General features: G+C 35.9%; 1 protein-coding gene across 1 annotated transcript in view; it reads right to left on the minus strand.

Annotated features, from left to right (window-relative positions):
- Nucleotides 1-4880: 4880 nt before the first annotated feature.
- Nucleotides 4881-16069, minus strand: part of LOC106876850 (putative pre-mRNA-splicing factor ATP-dependent RNA helicase PRP1) — a 49917-nt gene continuing 38728 nt past the window's right edge. Inside the window, exons 10-13 of the mRNA XM_014925572.3 lie at nt 14110-14232; nt 13485-13675; nt 8536-8705; nt 4881-5773 (exon numbers count right to left, since the gene is read on the minus strand). Of these exons, the coding sequence (XP_014781058.1) occupies nt 5653-5773; nt 8536-8705; nt 13485-13675; nt 14110-14232 (605 nt within the window). The 3' untranslated portion in view covers nt 4881-5652. The remainder of the gene's footprint in view (nt 5774-8535; nt 8706-13484; nt 13676-14109; nt 14233-16069) is intronic.

The following is a 16069-nucleotide window of genomic DNA, read 5'->3' on the forward strand; positions in this document are numbered from 1 at the left end:
GAACGGGAGAATTTCTAATGCTGTTAGCAGAGGTGTGGTGACAATGCTGAGGAAGGACGCCGACAATGGGGACGTACTAGAGAACTTTCAGCCCATAACTTAAACACAGAATTTAAGATTTTGGCCAAGGTGTTAGCGAAAAGATTGGCACTTGTCGTCGGTCGCCTAGTCGGAGGAGCGCAAACGTGCGCAATCCCGAGCAGGTCTATCTACGACAACCTCCACCTTGTGCGATATATCATAGAGAGGGCTGGAACCACAGCTGGCTTCTGGGGTGCTCTGATCCATTTGGATCAATCAAAAGCATTCAATAGGGTCGATCATCATACTTCGAAGTCGTCCTGAAAGCAGGCGGTTTCGAACCCGTTTTCAATGGCTGGATTGCTGCAATGCACAGCGGCAGAGTAAACGGCCACCTATCGGAGTCGTTTGGCATCGTACGCTCGGTTCGTCAGGGCTGCCCGCTGTCGTCTCTTCTATACGTATTGGCACTCGAGACACTATTGCGGAAGTTGGAACAGCTAAGGGGCATCCCTTTCGAACTGGGACAAGGATGGGCAGTGTCAGTATACGCGGACGATGTCACGGTCGTGGTGTCGGACACCTCCGAAGTAGAGACAGTAGGCACCATCCTAAAGGAACAGGAGTCAGTTGCAGGGGGATAAAATTAACGCCGACAAATCAGTTGGTTTAAGGTTGGGCTCCTGGAGAGACAGGACGATGCCATCGGATGACGTCGTCGGACGCTGAACCAACTGACCAGTTAAAGTGCTCGGGGTTTGCTTTGGTCCCGACCTCCAGGTTAATAAGAACTGGGACGAGGTGGCCAGTTTTACCCAGTAATGGGCTGAAAGAAAGCTGTCCCTGAAAGGTCGGGCAGAGGTGCCGAATGCTTACGTCGCCTCCGTTATCATTTATCGCCTGACCGTCGTGTCGTGTCCCGGTTACTGCTTGACCAGGTTGGAGCGTCTCTTATTTAAATTATTGTGGAAAGACTCGTTCCAATGGTCAGGCGGTCTGTCTGTTGCCAGCATCCTCTGAGTGGCGGATTAGGTATGCCGTGACTCCTAATGCGCAGGCACACACCTAGATTTCGCTACCTGTAACGATTTCTAGACGGTAAGCATGTGTGGGCTCCGTTTGTGAGGCTCGTCTTTCAGCAGCTCGTCACTTTGACGGAGCTGCAGTCCTGGGTGAAGAAAAGACTGAGACTGGGCGCCTGGAACATAGAATGTCGTCAGCAGTCCACAACCCTCTACCAGTCGGGCAATGGGATCGGTGGATGTTTCGCTTTAGAAATTTTTAGAGGATTAGTGGCAGGGAAGTGCGACGACGTTCTCGGGGAGACTCTGGGCGCTGACGAGAATGAACTGGCTAGTTTGTTCCGGAGAACTTTCCGGTCAGGAACTATCATGGATAATTTCCAGATGTCCTTGGCCTGGCAGTGGCTACCGGGGGGCGATACCGGTTCGAGACAGGCTCTACAGGCACGGATGCGCACAGAGTGACGAAACCGTTCTGCACACCTTCGTTCAGTGTCTGAGCATTGCTGACTTGTGGGGTTATGTTGAACAGCTGCTGTCCCGTGTGGGACGGACGTCTGTAGTGATGATAGTATCGCCGCCCTCCTTCAATCGGGCAGGCAAGACAGTTTTCCTTTGCCTGGTAGCTGTAGCGAAAGAGGTTGTTTGCTGGACAAGATTGAGAGGCATGAGGACAGATACATTCCACTTTGGTTGACTTTTTGAAGTTTCACTTGAAAAGGACATTGAGAGTGGAGAGGGAAGTGCTGTCCACGAGTGAATTTATCGAAAGGTGAGTGAAAGTTGCAAAAAGGAAATGAACACAGGGAGCTCCTGGCCCATCAGGAATCACCACAGAGATGCTTAAAATATATGGCAGTGTCGGATATAACCTAGTCACCTGTATAGTCAATCAGGTGATACATGAAGGAGTCATAACCAATGACTGGTGTAGCAGCATCATAGACAACTATTACAAAGGTAAAGGTGATGTATTAGATATGAATAATTATAGAGGTATCAGGTAATGAAAGTCACGTTAGAAAGGGCATCCAGCCAAAGAAACTATGCCAAATCAGACTAGAGTCTGGTGCAGCCTTCCAGCTTCCCGGCCCTGGTTAAACCGTCTAACCCATGCCAGCATGGACAACAGACATTAAATGTTGATGATGATGAATAATGTTGGCACAGTGTGACTGAATGGTCAAGAAATTCACTTCACAGTTATGAGGGACCAGAGGTTCAGTCCCAATATGTGATACCATGAGTAAATGTCATTTTCTATAGCCTTGCATCAACCCATGCCTTGAGTGAAATTGGATAGATGGAAACTGCATAGCTGCCAGTTGAGCAGACTGTACCTGTAATTCAAATGGTAAGTCCTTGTTACACACACACTGCGAGGCTGACTCTGCACAGGAATTACGTTAAGAATAACATCACATGTTTATAAAATGGTCAGCAACTTACATGTTTATTCAGGAGCAGAAAGTCAGTTGACTGAACAACTGAATTCTCATCAACTAGCAGCAGAAATCCAAAACAAACACATAAACACCAGTTTGTGTTAGGCAGAGCATCCAGCTGGAGAAACCATGCCAAAACAGACAACTGAAGCATGGGCAGTTTTCCAGCTGGACAGCCCTTGCCAAACCCACACTAGCATGTAAAACGGACATTAAATATTTACATATATGCATCATACATGCATCAATGCATCATACATACATACAGCATCTGAAGGCAGCAAGACAAGAATAGTTCATCCATTGAGATGCAGTATCACTCAAAACGTGTTACAGTAATAGTCTTGTCACTCTTAATCTGGGTTCAAAACTCGTCTGGTTCGATTTGAGGTGTCATTACTTTGCAGTTAATAAAATTACTAGTGATGTAAGAAGGTCAGTTTAATCCTCCTTTGTGAAAACCAAAATTTATTGCTTGATCTAGTTCTCAGTCACAGAATTGTTTGCAACAAAGAAAAGCCCATAACAATGTGAGCTACAATTAGCCATGTCATACAACCAGCTAGGTTTTACTTGATCGTGTTGTCATGCTAGCATCCATAGACTGAAATCTCTAGTGACCATCAAAGCCGAATTTTTAAGTGGGCTTTGAATTTTGGTAGATGCACTGATGATGACACTAACTACAATTCTATCATTACTTGAAAATTTATACCAACAGTAGCAATACAAGAGATGTATAAGGTAGCAAACTCATGGCCAATTTGGAACTAACACTAACTGTTATAAACAACCTTCTTCAGAATGGACTCAAACTGTACAATACAGTTGTGACAATGAGATTTCACACAGCAAAGGTCTTAGGCATCAATTAGTACAATTCTCAATATATGTCTTAATAAAGAAACACTGATTTCCATTCTTCATCATCATCTAACGTCCTTTTTCCATGCTGGCATGGGTTGGATGGTTTGACTGAAAACCAGTAAGCTGGGGAGCTGCACCAGGTTCCAATCTGATTTAGCATGGTTTCTATAGCTGGATGCCCCTCCTAACACTAATCACTCCAAGTCTAGTGGGTGCTTTTTATGTGCCAGTTGCACAACACCAGCATCGGCCAAAGCAGCAAGCTAGTAAAATCATAAGAGCATCGGTGGGGAAAAAATGCCGAAGTATTCTGGCTCTTTAGATTCTGAGTTCAATTTCTGCTGCAATCAACTGTCTTTCACCCTTTTAAGGTCGACAAAATGAAGGAGAGTCAAATACAGGTATCAATTTCCTCTTCTCAAAATTGCTGGCCTTCAGCCTATTATACAAAGCCATTATTTCTTCAAAACAAGTAGCAGTAGTGGTAGAATCCTTAGAGTAACAAACAAAATGCCCTGCAGTTGAAAATGAGTTCTAGGCAATGAAACACCAGAGATTTTTCTTAATTTGTGAACTCATTTATGAGGACTGTCACTGACAACTCTCATCAACTCCATCATTCTGACAGCAGAAGGGGAAAAAATTGAACATTGCATTTTAGATGTACAGCACTAATCGTCATGACTACAAGCTGTTTTACAGCAATGACAGTTATTTGCCTCTAAATTATAGGCTTATGCCTAACTTTATCAAGTGTCATTTAGCTAACAATATGAGGCATTTTCTGGAAAAAAAAAATATCTAACAGAATCCATAACTGATTTTAAATGTGTAAGAAAGTTGATGGATTGTTCAGTGACAACACTCATGAACGAATGTGGTTTACTTGAACAATACAGTTATGGCAACTCTAAAATCTGTTATCAATGTTTAACACTGTGTTGTATCCATACAGTCCAATAATAATACATACCGCAATATATCACTTTAGATATAAAATAATTGCTTGAAGCACAATTGTAATGGGCCATAAATAAGGTTTGTCAAACCATTGTTATGTTGTCACAAGGCAAATAACTCTGCTTGGCTGACTAATTTTGCATCAGTTATTCATTATGATACAAGATAATAATACAATCTACTGTATGTATTACATAATTGTTACTAATATGATCTTATGAATTTGAGATGGGAATTAACACTATAACAAATATAAGTTAAACAGAAGAAACTACCTAATATATTGTATGATCTAATGAAGTTCAGGTGTTCCTTGTCAAAGTATTATCATAATACATGGGTATCAAAGCTTGTAATGTTCTACACCTAAAGACATGGCAATGATTATATTAAGTCTGAGATGAGTTTGAGTAAACTCACCTCAAGCTTAGCATAGACTACTTCCTGAGCTGCTTTCATTAGCACGTATTAAATTTATACACACACACACACACACACACTATAAGTTCTAGAATGCAAAAAATATATAACGTCAAAAAGGAAAAAAGAAAACAGACAACAAATATTTAGATAAAAGACTGATACAGGTTTCTTTTGTTGATTTAATATTTTCATTGTTAACAGGTTTAAAGTCACAAGAGCTAGAAAGAGTGAAGTGGGAAAAGAGAACTAAACGAGAGACAAGCTTGAGAAGAAACTAAAGTAGAGACAAGGTGGGATGGAAAAAAAAGAGATGAGGGGAGGATGAAAATGAGAGGAACACTCAAGAGACTTCTAAGTTAGAAATAAGAAAAAGATATATATATAGGGGGTAGGAGAAAAGATGAAGAGATACATAAAAAGAGAGATAAAGATAATAAAACACAAATTTTTTTTTTTTTTATAATAGTTTTTGTTTTCTCAAATCATAAGTTGAAACTAAAAGGTGTTAATATGAAGTGATGAGCAGAGTTGGGCTCTCATCATCAAAAGAGATCAGAATAAGGAACTGCAGCGTGAAGAATATACGAGAGACAAAGTTTGTTTCTAGACATGCACCCCATCAAATAAGGAACATTTATTTTGTGGTGAGAAGAAAAAAATCTAAAGTATTATTTGTGGTTGTGATGGTGGTAGATCAAGGGATGCGATGTCTACTTGTTCATAGTATGTAACGCTATCATTGAGTAATAACATTGCAGAGGAAAGACAAGACCACAGTCCTTATACCTGACAGCAATTTCTTCATACTTCCCTTCCTGACACAGAATCATCATCATCATCATCATCATTAATATTATTATTTGCTAAAGTTTGTTGTTTGCAGTATGGACTGCCCTATCTTTTTGCTTTTCACATCAAAATCCTTCAAAATGTTGCTTGCTAGACAAGCGTGATATAATGCGCTCCAATTGACGTTTGGCTTCACATTCGGGGAAGTTGACCATGTCATAATATTGAGGTGCAATGTTTATCAACCTGAAATGGAGTGGGAGAGGGGAAAAAAAAAGTTATATAGGAAACAACAAAATTTTTCAAAAATAATACATGAATTTTTAATGTACTCACTTTCAACAAAAGGGACTCTCAATTTAGATTTTTTTAAATGTACCAACCACAAAGACTCATTTACCTGTAATCATCTTCACAAAGCAAAGATGCGGTGAAATTTCAACTGTAAACCAGTCGTGTTTAATCTAAAGGTTTCAATAAGTGAAGGGCACCCTAGCAAGTGTTTTCTACTATAGCATCAGGACAACATATGCTTTCAACATGGATTTTGGTACATGGATATGCATGCGTGTGTGTGTGTGTGTGTGTGTGTGTGTGTGTGTGTGTGTGTGTGTGTGTGTGTCTGCATGCACGCACACATCTTTTGAGTTGGTGCTTTGGCCCACTACCACTCCACTGCTTGGCAATCGAGTCGATTTCTTTGCACTTCCATAATTGAATGGCTCAGTTAAAAGCAAAGAATAAGTACCAGACTTAATCAAGTCAGGTGTGTGTGTGTGTGTGTGTGTGTGTGTGTGTGTGTGTGTGTGTGTGTGTGTGTGTGTGTGTGTGTGTGTGAACTGTCTTTGCCTGTCTACATTCTACACAAAAACAGAAATCTAATACCCACAAAACTTTATTATTATTTGTCATCTGACATTGGAATTTTGTATAACATTTAATTATATAAACTGTGAATTCTTTTCTTTATAATGTTCCATATCGTGTTGAAAATCCTGAACATTTCTTCCAATTATCTCCCTTCCACCAAACCAACAATGTCACATAAACGTCTTAACGGCATAGAATAGCAATAAAAACCCACAAATCATACCCAAACATCTAACGTATGAAACAAGGACACCTCTGTAAGGCAGCTAGCTTAATCTAACAGAAACAGTAGACCTATCTTCCTCAAATTACACCCCACTCTCTTACAACTGCACAAACAGGCCTCTATACAGTGGTTAAACTGAAGAGAATTAGTAACCAAACCTTCTTCTAACTACACTATACTGTCTTTTGCATGCAGATCATGAGCCCAACACCTCCATTTTAGTTAGACCTGATAGGAAGAAGAACCAAATTTCCTTCATATCACACCTGTCTTATGTATGTATATAAGCTAACAAAGAAGACTGATATAATCACACATTTGCAGCTTATGTATGTATATATCTATTAACTAAAGAAAGAAGTTAAATTCTATAGAAATAGCAACCAAAGGTTTCTCGAAGAACACTGACTAATGAACTTATGTCTGAGACAAAGAAGATCCTTATGTGACAGCTTGATCTGTTAGAAATAGCAACCAAAACATTATTATATGCATACACTTATGCATGGGCCAATATAGAAGTCTCTACACTCTACCTTAAACTGTTTTATACAACCTTGATACAATACTCACAGAGGAGCAGGTACATCTGCTTGTATGATATAAAGCTAAATCTCTAGCTAAATGTACCATAACCAAGTGGCATCATTTATTTCCAGCAGTTAACTGATAAATGCAAAAATCAAGCATTATGTACTGAAACTCAGTGTAATATCTGTGTAATAGTTTGGTGGCAATTCATACTTTATAAGGCATACCTTTTAAGGCAAATCACAATAAAATTTTTAATGACAGATTTTGTGAACAAAATTTCATTTTAAAAAACAAGGCATGAACCTTGTTCGAGAAACTAAAGAGGCCTCATTCATTCCAGCTAAACTCATAGTAGCTTTGAAAGAATCAAAACCTCCACCTCACTTCAAATACTTATATATAGACTATTCTATTGCCTGTGAAACTTGAGTACACTTCTTATTTGAATTTCTCTCTAAGTCCTGTTCCAAAGATATCCATTTACTCGCAATATCAAATCTTATACTGCATGAAAACACAGTTCAAAATAATGTTCTTCGGAGTCAAAAAAAGAAATACAATGAAGAATACTTCTGTGTAAGAAGCAAAGTTTAGATATAACACTTAGAAAAACTTCCTGTTTATACTGTGCACTATTTTTTGCATTTTAAGAAACAAATTTCTCTAAGTTGTTTCTTCCTTTGATTTTAAAGCCTAAAGTTAATACTTCAAGTTGTGAGTTTGAATTTGATGATATCTATTTACTAATGATTTAATTAGGGAAAGAGAATTTGGACTTGGATTAAATAATCAGTGATATTTCAGAGTCATGTGTAAACACAAGCAATCTAATTGGTGCTAAGTGTTACTGATTATGAGCAGGAATTAGAGTTGGCATTGCATCAATGCTTTCATTAGGGAATGGTAAAATTTTTTTCCAAATTTACTGAAATATTTTAAATGTAGAGCTTCTTCATACTGGTGGGTTCATGAAGGGAGTGTAATTACTAGTAACAGAGAAAATAGCACTAATTTTCAGGGGCCTTGCAAAATCTACACATGGAAGACCAAGAAAGTATATCTCAGTGTTCTTTTCCCAGACTAACTGAAGCACAATTCAACTCTGTAGCACAAAACCACTACCAAGTAATCAATCACTTGTAATTATATATGAAAACACCCACATGCAATCAAATTAACTGAATTTCACCTGTCTTAACAGGTGAAAATGACGTAAGAACAAGTAAAACCCATATTCATAATGTATACTAACGATTAGCAACTTTTATATAAATTCATGCCAAGTTGTTATATTTCTATACTGAATTGCATTTCATTAAAATCTCTAGTTTCTCACATGATTAGGATATAGAGAAAGCGCTATAGGAGATATGCTTACCATTCTGGCTTGATGTCTGTAACAGTTCGAATGTAATTCTTGGTTGTGAGTACAAATTCATTGTACAGGACCCATTCAGGCTTGTGGTCGAGACATGTAGAAGGGTGGAGCTGAACAATCTGGTTGTCTTTCACAGTTAGATAATGACCAGTGCGCTCAAGATGAGCAACCTGTTGGCAGACAAAATAAAGGCTTTATTCAATAGAATAATAAAAAGACATGGAGGGAGATATACTGAAACACACACACACATGCAAGAGCAGCTATTTCAAACACACTATCACTATTCCAAATAAGGCACAATGATTTAAACTTATAGTAGAACTCCGAGCCTAGAACCAAAGTACAGAAGCTGATAATTGCTTAATCTATACTGAAGTCAAACTGCAGATAGTCACCTTACTATTGCATGTACAAGAAACTATATAAATTTACAGCCTATTCAGAGAGCAAATCAGAAGCAGAGCCAAGAGATCAGTACAGGAAACAGACAGTAAAAAACAATCAGATATGGAAATTATAATAGTAGTGGCAGACCACACAATAACAGGCAACATCACATTAAAGAAAGGCTCTAACATTCACAACTCCACACAAATGCATTTTAAAGAATATAATTCCTTGAAGAGCTGCAGCCAGATATGATTTTATGGTTTGTATATTGTCAACAGTATTGTACTGTATCTAATTGTCAAGACAATTCTCAAATGGTTTGCTTCAATAGCATGCAGTGCTAGATTCAAATCTCTTATGAATGGTCTTAAATTAGGATGGGATAGCAATATATCCAGAATATACTACATGAAAAGACTTCAATGACCTAAACCAAAAGCAGAGTTTAACTAACATAAAGCCAATACAAACAGGTTTAAGTCAGTTTCTCATGGGCATGCCTTAAAATATTACTCTTATAACGTACTTTTATTAACTTGAGATGGTTGAAAGATTAAATGAACTATCTACAACATGACATCTTCTGAAAACCTTATTTCCAGACTCAGCAACTACAACATCCTTTGCTACCAGAATTAGGAGCTAAGTTGTCACAGATTTTGCAAACGATTTTATGACCTACACAATCCATTTGCCAAGAACATTTGACCACACATTCATATCATAATAATAATAATAATAATAATAATAACAATCACGGCTGCATAATAAAATAAAGATCACAGTAGTTGCTTCATTTGCTCAACATATAGGACAAACCACCTAGCTATGCTTTCTACCATTAATTATGTGAGGAGTGCTTCCCAAAATTAGGATAACACACTGCACAAAGATGTGATTTAAGCTATAGTTTACACAACAAAGCAAATTTTCTATGTAAACATACACACAAATGAAAAATTATTTTAACATATCATGAACAGTGACTGCAATAAACAGGTTCATAAAAAGAGTAGAAATAAAATGCAGAACACAGTAACATATTAAATCATACTGTTTTAGTCATGTTCTCACTTAACTCTATTAAGACACATTATGTATATGTGAGTATCTGCAGGGCTTGTGAGTAAAAGAAGCAGAATGGACTGTTTTTTCAATAGTTTATCTTTGGTTCATTTTGACTTACTAAAAGAAGTATTAACTTCAACTAAGCAGTTTTATTTTTTCTTTCCAAATTAAATACTCTACATAGAACCTTTTTTGTTTTCATCTTGAGAAAAACAGATTTTATTTTTTAAATGCTATCTTCAACTACTTTTTAAGTAAACAGAATGTTAGATTGTTAAGTGAGGGACCAAACAAAAAATATTTGATAAAATAATCTGGCAATTTACCAGTTATTTTCTTTTTTATCTTTTTGGAAAATTTAATAAAATATATAAAACAGTTTAACTCTCATTTTATCGAGACATCTGCTATTGAGAGCAATAATATTCATTATTATTCTATCAGAAAATGTTTACTGTGCTGATGCTCCTAATAAGAGTGATACCATTAATATACCCAGATACTTCACTTTTCTTACCATTGTAAGACTGAAGTTTTGAAAGACAGCCATAACATGTGTATTGAAAAGAATACTTGAAATTAGCTGGGTTTTTTCCTTACATATACATTAATGACCAGCAATAAAATCCATCTGATGTCCCAGAAGTTTTGGCAGCAACTAGTGTCAAATGTGCCATGTTGCTGTCTTTTGTCTTTGAATATTTTGTAACAAAAGGTCTAGTAAGATATACAAGGTAAGGTAAGGTAAGCATATTGATGATATTAAACTGAATCTCTGTTCTAACTACTTAAGAAAACTAACCAGTTTATTGTTCAAATTAAAAAGTGACAACAATGTCAGGAGGTTGAATATGCGAGTTGATCCACCCCCCCCCCCCCACCCGAAGAATTCTTAAATATTTAATCATATGACATTTGAATTTAAAAACTTTGATATGTAGCTGACAATCCTTTATTTGTAGTCAACAATTTCAGACAACTACCCTACAAAAAACATCACAAACTACTGTATTTAGAAAAACAAAAAAACTAGAGATTTTCCAAAACTGCACAAAGAGAGAGACATCATAAGTCATTGTCAAACTTAAACTTAATTGATCCCTATTTTAAAACACAAAATATGAGAACACAATGGAAAACACTGTCTTAATATTCAGCTCTGCAGGTACGGTGAGCCAAACCTGATGCCGAGACTGGAATACCTGAAAAAAACAATTTTGAAGAAGATGAAAGCATGGTTGACGTCACCCGCATAACTACTACTCCCTTTCATTACAGAACATACACACACACACATACGCACAGTTATGTACAATTACTTCACATATTTTACTATACACTTACATACACACTCACATGCTTGCATACACGCATACATACAAGTGCAGGCATACTGGCTTTGGTTTCCATGCTGCTCAGTGAAAGAAGGGAAATAACTACAGATGGTAGCAAGGTAGTCTTACAAAAAAAAAAAAAAAGATGCTATAACAGCATTTAATATACAAGTGTGAAATACGTTCCCTGGCAAAAATATACTGCTTTTCAGTGCAAAAAGGAAAAATAAAATGCTAATTAGACCCATGACAAAAAACATTACCATAATCTTTTTAGTAAATTGTTTTTTTGTTTGATTGGTTGGTTTTTATAACTCAGCACAAAAATTTATTTGTAAGGGATACAACATATCTGAATCAATTCCAACAGGATCAAATGCAAAGCTAGCATAGATTTGAACACAAATACGCCATGCATTAAAAGCATAAAGTACAGCCAAATCTTTGCTATTTTCATCTGTTCCCTAATCAAAGCATAGAGTTCGCCCTAATCTCAACCATTTGCACCTATTCCTTCCTAAACTAGAAAGAAAAATATCTTACATCATTAACACAAGACAAATCAACCCTAGTTAATATCTTAGTACTTATTTTATCGATCCCAAAAAGATTTGAACTGTGAATGTAGAATACTAATTACCATTTCTATTCCTCAGTATGAAAATTAAATTCAAAAATTGTCTTAACTAATGATACATTAAGCAATTCAAGACAATAATCACTCTGACTTGAGTTTATTGTTTGAAATATCTAAGATTAAACTAGCTTAAGTTAAACACAACTGTTGTCACCTCAATCATGAGACACCGGGATTGCTCAATGAGTGAAACTATTCTAAAGGGATCAGTAAGTTTATAGTTATCCCTTTGCCTCACTTTCAATTTCTTACAATATTACAATAACCTTTATTGGGGGGAAATGCTAATGGGAAGGGGGACAGGAGATGAGGTGCAGAGTGAAGGGATAAAAGATTGCTAAAGTTTAAGAATCACCCACTCAACTAAATCAATAAAATGGAATAGTATTAAGAGAAAAAAAACAATCACTTGAGGAATTTAACAAAACAAAAATTTGTTTGCCATCTTAGGATGTACTAAATAATTAAAGGTATCGCATTAAACTAAGTACATTTAGGTGATACATAGCCAATTGGTTGATGGGTGGTAGATGGCAGAAGTATAACATTGGACAAAATATCTTACAGTACTGTTCTTTAGGTTATGTGTTCAAATCCCATCAAAGATCAACTTTGCCTTATATCTTTCCTGATCCCAATTTGACTACAAATCAAGAGTAGGGGTCCCTAAGACAGTCCGATATTGTCTCCAACATTACTCTGGCAGCTTTTGAAATACCACTTGTGTCAAGCTGTATCAACACTTGCCTTTCCCTAGCATAGAAAGACCGAACACCACATCCCAAAAGGACAATCCAGTGTCTCCATGCTGTGCTTAGTCAACACAAACTGAAGCAAAACTTGCTAGGTGCAGATCTATGGTCTCATATCAAAGTTAAAGAGTCAAATGTTTAGTTAATTAAAACTTAATTCAAATGATGGGTTGTGAATTCATACCATACATCATTGTCTTAAAAGTCATTAAATACTACTTGCTTCTATTTACTTAGGGTTTTTTTTTTTTGTTAGAAAGACACCCAAGAAAGATTAGGAGTTATGCAACACTATTATTGACCACCATAGTTCTTAACAATTGAAATTTTTACATATCTTTACATTGTAAAGAATAACGTTTAATAAATATCAGTCATTTTAAAGAGTATTCATAATATATTTAATTCATTCATTACGAGTAAGTGAGCAAACATGGAGAAGCTTCCCACTTAGGGCTCATTATCTCTCTAGGTTTTTCTGTACTCTTACATAGCTCAACTTTCTACCTAACCAATTTCTTCAACAAAAAAAAAAAAACAAAAAAAACAAAAAAAAAATTCCACCCAAATGTATTTGTGATGTTTTCAAAAACTACTTAGAAAGTTACCATATTTGCACCATATAGTTTCACTGCAGTATCCCTTCCAACTGAAGCAAAGCAGTCAGGTTTCACAATCACAAGACCATTCTATTTGATATATCTCTGCAGACAAACGAAAAAGCAGGCAGTCAACAAAGTTTAGAACTATGAACACTTTACTAACCTGCATAAAGAAACCAGCTACCAAAGCCTTCCTAATGTTGATGTAGTAGTCCCGACTTGCAAACTCTGTACTTGAACGACGCAAATTAAATCGATCCATAATCCGGGCCAGCTGCTGTCGGACATTATCAGCGCTTTTCATAGATCGGAAATTCACAAAATTGTCATAACTCCATTGTGGGTCTTCATGATCTAAAGTAAAAGCAATTTACCAATATCAATACTAATATAGTAATAATGATGATAATGGAAAATTTCCTTTTTTATTGTTCTGAAAAGTTAGGTCATTCAAAGATAATTAGCAAGTGGTTAGATTAGAAAATTGGAAGCTGATAAAATTCCCTTAAAATACACTATTTCAATACATTTGACCTTATTCACTAATTAAAAAATCCTAAAAACTTAAATGACAATATGAAATTATGAATTTTCATAAAAACATACCCATGCAATTGAATCAAAATTTAAACTATAGTAAACTAAAGCTAATTAAAGTAATTACTTTAGACTCAAAATTACTATGGTTTTAATAAACCATCCTAGTTAATCTAAATAAAGAAATAAGAAATTAAGATTTCATTACTAAAAACAGGGAGAGTTAATAAATACAAAAGTGAATAACTTACTTTGTTTGAAAGCATGGTAGACGTTGAGCAGCGTCAAATGGTCGCCATCGATGTGTGCAAATCTCATCTTCGCTTCGTCTGCAGCTTTCTTCATCTCCATTGGACGCACAAAACACTGCGGGACTAAACAGGGAGGGTTGGGTGGGGGCCAAGCATGGCCCATCCCCATCGTCATTAGTGCTCAGACAACATGATGGGCGACTAAAAGGAAGCCACAGAATTAGGCAGTGCACCCACTCAGTTAGGACAACAATAATATCAGTTAGAATGTGGAGTAGCAACAATAACACAGAAACAGACAAATTAATCAGGAAGCAAAGAGCTATTAAGGTTGTGACTGCTTACAGAATTTGAGAAATCCTCACTACAATAGGAAATTATTAGTGGACAGTTGCATCAAAAAAATACATTTTAAAATCATTAGCTACAATTGCTGCTGCCATTCATCTTTCATCCTTGTTTCTTTTGAAACTTTTGCAGAATAGCTTACCTTTTACTGTTTCTCTATTACCTAATAACTGACATTAAGCAGCTTAATATTAATTATAAATTTAGGAACTCGGATATAAGTGAAACCATCAAACAATTATGTTTAAATACTCTAAAACTAGTAATATTTTTATTATTGTTGCCACTGCCTTAATCTGGAGCTTACTGTTAAAAAAAAAAAAATATGCAAAGCAATAATCAGATCAATTAATATATATATTAAGTCTTCATCAGAAGTGATGGCTTCAAACCAGTCTAAATATGTCTATGAGTTTAATTAACCCTAGACTACGCATACAACTTGATCTAACCCTGATCAATGTCAGAATTTCAAAAGGACCAGTTTTCTCCAGTATGGTTGGGTGTTAAATGATGTTCTTGAAGCCTGGCACTGTGACAGCAGAAGTGAATACAGCAACAATGAATTGATAAAACCTGAATTATATATACACACATACATGAAAAATTTAATTTCAAAAACGGGAAAAAATTCACTAAAGCTACTTCTTTCTTAGTTACATTAATTCACCTAGACGACATCATTTTTCCAATGGTCATATTAACTGGTTTTAAGAAGTTTTAGGAAAAAAGAAAGTTATGACAATGAGAGGGTGCACAGCCAAAGAAACTCCACAAAAGATGTAGTAGCACAGCTATAGGTTTCTCAATATATATTTATTAACAAAACTCGATATTAACTAACTGTAGTTCAAACACGTTATTTTCCCCACCCTTATCAGCTCAGAGTTTAGAAGTAAAACTTAGAGACATTCAACAACTTTCATTACAAGCTACCTATCAAAGAATGCTTCAATTTCACTGTAAGGTAAATGAATTAATGTAAAGAAAGTATTTTTTCATTTTGCAATTATAATAGAAAAAGTACTAGTTTGTTATCCTTAGTTAAACAAATGCTTACATCAATTCAAATAATGTTTTCAAATAGCAAATTTTCACTTCATATAAGTATTCTATTTCTTTTTGACTTGACACGGTCAAATTTTCTGAGGAGGGATATAGTTAATTGAGCCAACTTCAGTATAACAAGTATTTTATTAACCTCAAAAGTGGCTGAATACAGAACATGGAGAGACAAAACTAAATGTAATGTATTTAGTACTCTTTCTACCAACTCTCACAATAATGATTTCTAACATTGGCACAGTCCACAAATTTTGAAATCGAGGGAGGTCAGCATCTGAACTGGTCCTGGTATACAACTGGTAAATTAAGCCTAGAGATGAAAAGTTACAGCACTCTACAACATTGAACAGTAGTATATATGACGTACTTTGGTTATATCTGCTACCTATATTTTTGAAATTGCAGTAGTTAATAAAGACAACTAAATAATATGATTGAGTAGTTTTAAATCATGGTTAAAACATTAAAAAAAATTGTTGAAAAAGTTCTAATGTGGAAGATACATAAATAAAAACTAGTAGTAATACTAATGACTGCTGCTGCTGCT

Source organism: Octopus bimaculoides, chromosome 2 (genome assembly GCF_046866305.1).
Source record: "Octopus bimaculoides isolate indiv1 chromosome 2, ASM4686630v1, whole genome shotgun sequence".
Classification (NCBI taxonomy): Eukaryota; Metazoa; Mollusca; class Cephalopoda; order Octopoda; family Octopodidae; genus Octopus; species Octopus bimaculoides.